The 11,429-nt window shown below is 37.3% G+C and overlaps 1 protein-coding gene across 1 annotated transcript in view; it reads right to left on the bottom strand.

The window, feature by feature from the left end:
- Positions 1–5,517: 5,517 nt before the first annotated feature.
- Positions 5,518–11,429, bottom strand: part of UFL1 (UFM1 specific ligase 1) — a 32,624-nt gene continuing 26,712 nt past the window's right edge. The window contains exons 16-19 of the mRNA XM_034409027.3: positions 10,681–10,761; positions 9,150–9,235; positions 7,914–8,094; positions 5,518–5,766 (exon numbers count right to left, since the gene is read on the bottom strand). Coding sequence (XP_034264918.2) covers positions 5,548–5,766; positions 7,914–8,094; positions 9,150–9,235; positions 10,681–10,761 — 567 coding nt within the window. The 3' untranslated portion in view covers positions 5,518–5,547. The remainder of the gene's footprint in view (positions 5,767–7,913; positions 8,095–9,149; positions 9,236–10,680; positions 10,762–11,429) is intronic.

Genomic DNA, 11,429 nt, shown 5'->3' with positions numbered 1-11,429 from the left:
CTAAGTTTCGTTCTCTGCCTGTTAAACAATTGTAGGCTCCTCCCCCTTGTCTGATTTTTCCTAGGCAGCATATTTTCTCTTGTCTTCAAGGTTGCAGGTTTAGATTTGGCTAGTCTAAAGAAAAGAAGGGACATGATAGCAGTATTCCAGTATTTGAGGGGCTGCCACAAAGAAGAGTGGGTCAACTTATTTTCCAAAGCACCAGAGGGCAGGACAAGAAACAATGGTTGGAAAGTAATCAAGGAGAGAAGCAACTTGGAATTAAGGAGAAACTTCCTAACAGTGAGAACAATTAACCAGTAGAACACCTTGCTGTCAGAAGTTGTGGGTGCTTCATCACTGGAGGTTTTTAAGAAGAGACTGGACAGTCACTTGTCTGAAATGGTATAGGGCTAACCTTTTCTGGACCGAGTGCTCAAAACGCGTGTGTATGAACCCCCAAAATGCCCCCACATATGCGCACCCCACGCACATGTGCGGCAGAGACCCAAAGACCAGCTAGCTGGTGGGAGGCACGCACGCATGCGTAGCAGAGCTGAACTGGGGCGACGGCTTGCGTGCCTACAGAGGGGGCGCTGCATGTCATCACAGATATAGGGTCTTCTGCTTGAGCAGGAGGTTGAACTAGAAGACCTCCAAGATCCCTTCCAGCTCTGTTCTGATTGAAGTCAGGTCATTCAACGGCCTCCCATCGACCTGTGCGCTCCCACAGAGAGGGCCTCATCAGGGTGCCATCAGCCAAACAATGTAGGCTGGTGACCCCCAGGGGGAGGGCCTTCTCTGTGGGGGCACCTACCCTCTGGAATCAGCTGCCCCCCGAGATAAGGAGAATCCAAGACCTCGGTGCCTTCCGCCGTGCCCTTAAAACCTTCTTTTTCCAGCAAGCCGGGCTGGCCTAACCCTTTTTAAAATGTTTTTAATTGTTTGTTATTGTTTTTAATCATGGGGCCAAATTTATATATATCTTTTTAATTGTATTTTAATGTTTGTAGTTTATGCTTTTACTTGGCTGTTCACCGCCCTGAGTCCTCAGGGAATAGGGTGGTATACAAATTTAAAAATAAATAAATAAATAAATAAAATCCACATATTCCATTTCATTTGGAGAGATACTTCTTTTGGGCTTGTTTGAATACTTTGTGTGCTTCAAGCTCATCCAGGTTTTTCTTCAGTTTATGGTTGTAATGGGAATGCTTAAATAGTATTCCTTAACTAGAATTGAACAACCTTTCAGCTTTCAAAGCACAATGATCACTGTTAGTTCCACTTTAGTTGCAAATTACTGTACTCTGCAATCTGCAGAATAAATTACTTGTACACATGGGTAGAAATTATCGTACAACATTGGAGCTTTCTTCTAGTCGTCTTCTACTCTTCTAAAACAAATAGTCAACTTCCAGAGTTCTCAATGCAAAATGTTGGGTTCCATCCTAACTGCTTTTCCAATTTATTATATTCATGCCCTTTTTCAAACTCACTTCTGCATGTAACCTTTGCAGTTATTTTCCATATGACAAAATATATAAAAATTACCAGTATGATTTCTTTTATCTGTTGCCCCAGACAAATTTGAAATACAGATTCATGCAGGGACCCAGGAGTGTCAAATAAATGCCTATGGTTATCTGGTTTAAAAAGAGTTATCAGAATTGCAATTTTGATACCTCAGGGTATTAAAAAGATAAAATAAATATCCCAACGTATTAAAGTTGGTTCTTCTTGCTTAATATAGCAAAAGATCTGTAATCCTCTAGTTAAAATAAATATATGAAAACCTTACTTGCTTTAATTAAAACATTTTAAAAATATAATTTTATTCAGAAGCCCTTACAAAATGCATTATTGTATATATATTTAGGATAGATAATCATATAAAGCTATATCCAGTAACAAGTTAAATATGCTGAACAGGCTTGTGTAGAATGAGAGTCGGAGTATTTGAGTAATTAGCTTCTGTCATCTTTGTTTTTTTATCATCGGCTTAGTGCTATGCTGTTTGGATGCAACACGGAGGCACAGAACTGATTACAATACATCCCACAGATGCTAAAACTCATAGTTACATTTAGAATAAAACAGTGAGACTACTAGCTAATGTACACGTAAAGCTGGCATGTGGTGATTTACTTGGCTGCTTTTACCATTTGGCAAGTAATATATTAGCAACTCATCCTTATCTGCAAATGATTGAGCACTCCATGCAAATTTGAGCTGGAACCTGGGGTGATACTGCTGCTTCCCAGTTTTCAAGTGATTTTAAATCACAACCCTGTCTTTTTAGTTCTCTGATCCTTTCCAGTATCTAAAGCAAGATCAGAACATGAATACACTAGTACTATTTTCATTAAAAGGAGACCCTGAAAGTTAATGTTGGAATTTAATGAAAAACTCTGAAATATAAACACACACACTCATATATTGATTCAGAACCTTTTACATTTGGTTATAACTGGCAGTGGAGGGGGGGATGTTTTAAAAATTTGATTATTATGCATTCTTCTCGATCAGTAGATCAAAATTGAATTGCAATGTTTAATTTGTAAGAACAAACGAAAGAAAGCATAGGAATACAGAATAAGGCAAGACTGTTCTCCAATGGAAACTTGGAAGCACTGAGGAAAGCAGAATACTGAAGAAAAGAAAATTGGAACTGATGTAAGTAGCAGAGATCTGATCCAAAGTGAAGGGCAGAGAGAGAAAATGGGAGGGACAGGCACAAAATATGCCACAAAGGAGAGGATACTAGCATGGAGCAACTGGGTACATGATGGAGGTGTGGGAAAACCAGGAGGGTAAGAGTTGGATAAGGCAGGGAGAAAAAAAAATCTGTCCAAGAGGAAGGAAGGAAGGAAGGAAGGAAAAAAGAAATCTCATTTTGAGACAAGTAATTCTGTTATGCTTTTATGACTAAACACTCTTCCATGGAATCCAGTTTGGTAGAAGACAACTCTGCTTCCCTTTAAATCCAGCTGTCACAATCCTATTTTGTGTCTTCATTTAAAGCCAGCAGATGCAAATTACGTTACAAATGCAGACAAGACATGAAGAAACAACGTTAGAAACATGGGAAAAGATATGGGTTCAGAATGTTAAATTTACACAATCGCAGAATTTGAGGGAAAATTTTTATAAGATGTTTTACAGATGGCATTTAGATCCCAAGAAATTATCCTGTATGTATCCTAATGTCCAGCCAAAATGTTGGAGATGTGATTGTTTAGATGCTACATATTATCATGTTTGGTGGAATTGTAAGAAAGTTAAGGCTTTTTGGATTAAAATATGGTGGGTTATGCAGAATGTTTTGAAGAGAAAAATTCCATTTTCCTCACAATTGTTCTTATTGGGTATAGTAAAGGGTTTTACACTGGATGAAATTAAGTTGATATTGTACATGATCACAGCAGCGAGGTTATTGATAGGTAAATATTGGAAAAATGAGTCTTTACCCACTATTGAAGAATGGACTTTGAAGATGGCCAGTTTTGCGGAGATGGCGAAGATTTCAGCATTTTTAAAAGATCGCCCACAAGAGACTTATGAATGGGAATGGAAAAAGTGGATAGATTATGTGCAGAACAAATATCAAGTTAGGAAATACCAAATAGCTTTTCATTGAAAGTATTATATAAAAATAGAAATGTATGAATACTGTGAGGGGGGGGGAATTTTTTTTTTTTTTTCTAAGGGGGTTTGAGGGGTTCAAGTTTTGTAAAAAGGGGACTTTGATGGGATTATACTTCATGGAAGTCAGGGGGGGAGGGCTAGGGGGGGTTTGAGGGGGGTTAGGGTGGGGAGCGGGGGGTGGGATGGGGGGGGGAAATGCGGTGAAAATGTAATTGTAAAACTTTTGCAATAAAAAAAAAAAAAAAAAAAGACATGAAGAAACAACATCAATTCTGGCATTATAAAACCTGCTAATATTGTAGTATCCAAAAAGCACTACCATATTACTGCATATAAACTGGGCCGGGGGGGGGGGGAATCAGGAATTACATGAGTGTCGATAAACCAAATGCTTACTACAGTGTTAAAGTCTGATGAAATTATACTGCTAACACAAATGGATAGAATGAAAGAACACAGCAGCACTTTGTACAAAAATAATAAAATCCTCCAAAAATAGCATTAGGATGAAATAACTCACTCAACAACACTGAGAAATACAGAAACTGATGAAAGTGCAAGTGGTAAGTTTTCCTTCTGAAAGAAGATAAAATCCTATTATTATGGATATTACTGAAGAAGCATCTTGCAATAAGCAGCCATAGATCCTATTTAAGTCCCTTTACTATAAAAATACGGCACGCTAGCAAAAACATAAGCTAGAATATATTGGCCTCCAAAGAATCTTAAAAAAAATTTGGTGAGCAAATTTTCTCTCCCCCCCATAAGATCAAAATGATATATCTTTATATTTAATATAAATTTAATTTTATTTAATTTATAGTATTTAACCTTTTTCAGTAACTTTAAGAATACCAGACAATTTTGGCCACTCCCATTTTCTTCATAATAATATGGCTTTGACATTGCCACTGTAAGAGCTTATGCATATTATATTGTATTCTTCACCAAATAATCATGCGTGTTGAAAAAAAGGTTACAGTGATGGCTGTTGAAAGACCAGGTTATTTTTTAAATCACAGCCCTGTCTTTTTATTTCTCTGATCCTTTCCAGTATCTAAAGCAAGATCAGAGCATGAATAAAAAGGAGACGCTGAAAGTTAATGTTGGAATTTAATGAGAAAAATCTATCCATGTGGTTGCTAAGGGCTGACACTGACTTCATGGCACAGAATCAATTAATTTTAGGGGGGTGGGGGATTGCTATTTCCCTCTTTCTCCAGTGGACAGTTCTGGAGAATAACATACTAAACATACCAAAACACAGTCTTGTATGTTACCAAATGTTTCAGAATGATTCCATGTTCAGGCAAGTCACGGTTTTGCAAAAATACTAGATTTCCTAAGGGGGGGAAAAACCCTCTCTTGTACTGAATGTATGAAATTGTAGGTTGTCAAATTAAAAAGAATTTCCTAGACAGTGTTGTATAAAATCTGAAAGTTGGCATGATTCTATATAAAGCACTTTAATAATACTATTACTGATATAACTAATATATTTTATATTTAAAGATCATTGCTGCAGGCAGCCAATCTCCAAAACCGAGTATTAATTCTGTTTATAAACCTGCCTAATAATCACCTGATACAAGAATTATCAGCTGTATAAATAATACGGAAATCAATTGACCACTGACCAAAATGTAAATGATTTTTGTAAAAAAAAAAATCTTGTTTATTTAACTGCCCACCTAGGAGCTCTTGTTGTTATTTTCCCTTTTTTCATAATTAATATTCAATGAATATTTCTTGACTAGATGCCCACATTGCTACTACATTATTAGCTTCTGGGTTTCATAATACAATACAGTTTTCCAAGCAAAGCTTCTAAAAGCCAAGGCTGTTTCAAGATCATTAGCAATGTTTTTCTCTAAGAAAATATTCTGACTCTTTGAGAAGCCTGAAGGAAGTTTATTAGTTTTAACATTCCTCCGTTACAGAAGATTTTCTGGACCTGAGAATAAGATCTTTGACAGAGCCAGACAGCTCCTGGAGTTCTTTCCAGATTGCTTCTGTGTTTTCTTCAGTGTTCAAGGTGCTCTCGACTGAATCATCATCACCTTGCCCAATCTTCTTGTTTTGACTGATCAGTTGCTTCACTACTAATCCCTGGTACTTGACAAGAAGAGAATGCTGATCCTAAAAAGAAATAAATTAGAATTCAAAGTGGCTTTTATGAAGGTCGTAAGGAGCCTGAGTGGCGTAGGAGGCTAATGCCTCCTAAGGCAGCATTTAACATCCAGCTGCCTGCAATTACTGCGAGTTCAATTCTCACCAGGCTCAAGGTCGACTCAGCCTTCCATCCTTTCTAAGGTGGATAAATTGAGGACCCAGTTTGTGGAGGCAATAAGCTGACTTTGTATAAATATACAAAAGTATGAAGGCTATTGCTTAACACATTGTAAGCCGCCCTGAGTCTCCGGAGAAGGGCGGCATATAAATCAAATTTTAAAAAAAAAGGCTAATTAGATGAAATGAAACAGACAAAAATAAACTCAAAAATCCAGAGAAACGGCTCAAAGGAAATGATAGATCGCAAGTTCCAATCTTGCCTTAAAGTATGGAAGACTTTGGGCCACTCACTTTCTCTCAGACAACCCACCTCAAGGGCTGTTTTTGTGGGGAAAATGAGAAGCGGGAGAATTAATGTATGCCTCCCCGAGATGCACAAAATGAAAGTGGAATAAAAACCTAACAAATTAATTAATGCTTTCTGAACAGGATGATAACATTGGGATCAAGGTAAAAGAGAAATGTGCAGTTTTGTACACCGTGCCATATTTTAGTTCTTTTATGAAGAATATGTCAGATCCAGAAATGTAACATAACAGCTGCATCAAAGGCCTAATTTGTTAACCCAGAGCTATTTGGGTTTCATTTCGTTGAAGACTTAAAATATTTTGCTAAAATGTGGTAATAGAAATGCAACCCATTACAAAACAATTCTGTACATCCCCATAAAATCAAGGCCCATCAAATTCAATGGATCTTTTCCAATAAATGAGCATAGCAGTGCCCATGAGCCGTGCAATTTAAGGGCTAGACAGTATTGTATCCATTACCATATCCCAAGCTCCATTGGTTTCTACTGGTCAGATGAGAAATCCTGTATGTTTGTGGGAAAGGGTTTTTTAAATTATTATTATGCCAGGCTAGCATAGCTTATGGTACAAAATCAGACTCTTTGAAAGGTCCATGAGATTTTTGATCCAGTGGATCCAGTGAATAACTCTCTATTTCTCAATCACTGGAACTCTGTCATAGCAAAGTCTCTTTCCTTAGACCTCTCTACTTGATTTTAATTCTGCCAGTCCTTCAAAAATAGTGGTTTATAAGTCATTAAAAAAAATGGTTTAATGAATGTCAGTATGTTCTTTTCTTTTGTCCCCTCAACCCCTATTACAGATGCAGAATGAACACTTGTGAGAAGGCCCAGGACCCTAACATTGCAAGTCAGACTATAAGAGTAATATTAACTATTGTGAGGCCAGGTTCAATATGAAGATTCAACTGCAAACTGCAGATGACCTTAGAGGGGAAGCAACCACAAAAATGTAGTACTGCTGAAGTGCAGACACGAAGCATCAAAGCTGACGGAATGAAAAGGCACTGGCTCAACTGTACACATATGTTTGAAAAGACATGAAGCTACAAAATAAGTTCAAAAAAGAAAAAGGCCTTCAATCCTAGGATGTGGGCTGCAGTGCTGCTTGTGAAAAGAGGCCAATCAGAAAGGAAACAAGAAGTGTTGGAATGCAGACATGGTTTCTTCCAATGCCCCAGACCAGGGGTGTCAAGCTTGCGGCCTGTGGGCCAGATGTGTCACATGCTGGCCACGCCCACCCCCGGTTTAGCGAAGGGGGAAAAAGTTGTGATACGTCACATAACGACGACATGAGCTTGACACCCCTGCCCTAGACTCTGGCAAACAGAGCGGTAGGGGCAGGTGTTTGAGGAGCTCTGCTTTAATAAACAATCTCTCAATTACTGGAAGAACCATTTAACATTCATTGGGAACATTAATGGCTGAGTTGTGGTTGCATAAAACTTATGAGCCTGCTGAATGAGATATGGTTTCCAACAAATTAACCCCCATACACCAGGACTGGGCATAATTTTCTTAACCCCCTCTGCTCTTTGATTAGGCAAAACCAGATGTGCCTTAGAGTCAAAAACATAACCAGGAGAGTTTGGTGCTGAGTCCCTCTTGTCAGTGAATGAAGTATATATGTCTATGAGTGGAACATAGGAATATAAAATAATCTCCTAGTTTTCAGTGAAAATACCTCTGGGATCCTTGTACTTAAGAAGGTAATTATCTGCGGCACACATCTTCCTGGTGCATGAAGCATAGAATGGGTTGAAAATTGAAACACCAAGACTGATGTCAGATGGAGAATTAGAGCTGGATCTTCTGTGACTTTCAGATGTTCAATCAGAGCTTGTCTATGCTGAAACAGGATTTGTCTAAGAAATTAAACAGGAAGAGTTAAGAAAGATTTTTTTTTTATCAACTAAAGCATGTTGAGATTTACCACAATGTTCAGCACATTTGCAAAATAATGTATTAAAAACCATAAAACTGTTGGCCTTGGAGAAGCATTCTCTTGGGAACCAATATGCATATTAAATACTGCTAAATATTGCTCTATCAACCTGTATTTACCTACCAATAAAATTGAAAATATTTAAATTATATCTAATTTTATAGTTATATCTATACTATAACTTTTAAATACAATAGCAGATAATAAACGTTTTAAGAATTTAACAGGCTTTCATTATATCAGTAATATAAAATAATTAAAATTCTCTACCCATAAAGTGTTTATAGACAATTCTGGCCTGATGAGCGAAGCTGAAAATCATGACTAGATTAATTTCCATTTGCACAGATCTTCCTTCCTTCCTTCCTTCCTTCCTTCCTTCCTTCCTTCCTTCCTTCCTTCCTTCCTTCTTCTTTCTTTTTCTTTTTCACTCTATCCCGCTCTCTCTCTCAATCTGATAGTTTTAATTTCATTCCCCCCCCCACACAATCTATGTTCTTAGTTAAAAAGCAAAAAACAAAACAAAACAAAAAATCCTTGCTTTTCTAGTACTGGCAGCATCAGTGAGCAAAATCCTTGCAATTTGGTCAGCTCATCTCCAAACCTCCTGGTCTGCTTGTGGGCTTTTTAAACAATTCCCTGGAAATTAGATGAATGCCTTTCAAAGTGGAAGTCTTTCCAGCTGGCATATCTAAATGTTACAGCCTTGACAACAATACAGAAGTAGGTTGCCATTGCCTTCTTCCGGTCTTGAATTTGAAGCTTTTTTCTCCTGTATCAGTTGACTTTCTTCAGACAGAACATGACCAGCTAATCCCTGTGCTATCGACTAGTCTTAGTATTCACACACCCCTTTCTAACTTATTGGCAAGGGTGATTTACACAGAACTTCAACCCTCAGGCTCATATGAATCACTATTATATCCTCACCACAACAAGGTGGTAATCTTCCATCACCCCCAAATTAACACTTACCTTTCTTTCTTCTTATCTCCCTTTTTCACCATAATATCACAAGCCTCTGCAGCAGCATCAAGACAAGAAACAAATTCTTCCAAAGTCTTTTAAAAAATAGAAATAAACTCATTATTACCAGTTCAGGTTCCAGCAATTTCTCTAACAAAAGTATTCTTTTCTAGGCATATAAAAAGAATAAATCAATGAATCACCAGAAAGGGGAAAAAGAGAGAGAAAATACTCTTCATCTATCAAAGCAAGGATGTTCACACAGAGGTATGTACCACAGATAGGACTGTATTAAGTCTAGGTGAGATATAGGATAACATTTGAGAGGTCAGATACAATGGTTTGATAACTTAAAAAGAAACAACTTAAATATAGGATTTTGGATAGATCCAGTTAACTGAAAAGTGATTCCATTCCTAAATCTGATCATGTTGTGGCCCCGCCCTCTGAGCCTATCTCATCGGAGGAAGAAAGCTCCAAACATGAGGGAGAGGAGTCAGCCAGGCCTCCCTCTCCAGGCCCCTCCCCTCTGGCACTGTCTCAGGTGCCGGTCGAGGGAGAGGAGATTAGCCAGGAGCCAGGTGTCTCGGACGAGAGTGAAGAAGGAGAGCCGTCATTCCTGGATGCACGCCAACGAAGGCGTGATAAACGGTTGCAGCAGTTAAGGAGGCGTGCTAGGGATTAGAACTGAGTCACTGGACCACACCCCAGAGACTATATAAGAGAGGGTGGTGGCTGGTAAAACTCCGTGACGAACAAAAACTAACTTTGGCTAGTTACTTGAACAACGTCTGAAGCTGCCGAAAGGGATATTGTTTTGCTGGACTATTTGCAATGCGTATGTAATTTTATGTTATCTGTTGCAGTAAAAGCTCTTGGCAGATGGTGCTTATATTGCTGCCAAGTTTGAGATAACGACCTGTGTGCGTGCCAAGTACTTTCTTAACCCTCGGCTGGCTGTGTTTGTGTGTGTGTGTAGACGGGGACAGATCAGATCACTGATTGTGAGGATATACCTTTCGTAGATGCTCTGCCATTTTCTCTTTACATTTTCCCATTACATTTTTGTAAAAATAGTTCTATCACAATGAGTCGCTTAAGAAAAAAATTAAATTCTTATATCAAGGTATGGAATACAATGAGATGGATCAAATGAAAACTATCCACATTTCATACAGATTTCATTCAAAAGCAAAACTACATTTTAAAACTAATCTGACATTTTCAACTGAGAAAAATGTAATTAATGTTTCCTATTCCTATTAGGAAGTTTTATAATTTTATAACTCTCTTCTTCCAAATAGACATGAAAATTAATTTTCTACCATTGGTGTCCCTACCTTCATCTCCATTTTGATTTCTATGCAGATAAAATGTCATTTCCCCCTAATCTGACTGGTAGTAACCTAATAGTGGTTGGGGAAGAGTGGTTCAGACTTAATATCTACATATTTCAAAATGTCATTAAGCTAATAAATAATTAACAACATCCTTCAACAAATTAATTACAAAATAAACTTGTAATTAACTTGGAACTTACCTTGCCATTCAGAGAAACATGGAGCTTTGTTAAAGGACCTCTCATCTCTTCAGATAATGTACTTAAAATTTTTTTCCTCATCTGTTTGAGTTTTAAGAAGAAAAGAACATGTTAAAGATAATGTGAGGTTTCAAGGTCTAATTTGTTTATTTCTGAAAATGCTTAAATATTTCACAAGTATCAATATATTCTTAAAACTGTTGTATGTGTATGTGCATGTGTGCGTGCACACACGCGTAATTTATTTTTCCTAAGCTACAGTATCTCTTCCTTATTTTTACAAATAAGGAAAGAATTGGATAATATCCTAAATAATTTTTTTTATTTATATGCTAGTCTGGGAAACAGACAGGAAATATTGAAAAGTTTAGTCTTAGCTATTTATCTGAGAGGAAGTAAGATACCTAACTCACAGCTACTTAATTCTAAATGATACAATACTTGGCTTAATTTTTTCTTGTTTAGTTTATTTCTACATATTTAAGATACACTTAAGTTTCAAACTGCAATTGGAACACAAGGTAACACAACAGATCCTTTTCAATGTGTCACTTGCTGATCCTACTACACAGGTTTCATCTTAATTGTACTGCTGCTAAGTTGTTTCCATGCACTGTTAAAGGTGATAGTTATTCCTACAAATTACTAAATGGTTTAAGATCAGGATATCTGAAATATCATCCATTTTTCTATAAACCTGCCTATTTTTTTGTTGTTCAGTCACTAAGTCATGTTCAATTCTTCGCGAC

This window comes from Pantherophis guttatus, chromosome 1, assembly GCF_059756535.1.
Source record: "Pantherophis guttatus breed Tessera chromosome 1, ASM5975653v1, whole genome shotgun sequence".
In the NCBI taxonomy this organism is placed as follows: Eukaryota; Metazoa; Chordata; class Lepidosauria; order Squamata; family Colubridae; genus Pantherophis; species Pantherophis guttatus.
The sequence above is the reverse complement of the archived record's forward strand: the minus strand, read 5'-3'. Positions and strand labels throughout refer to the sequence as shown.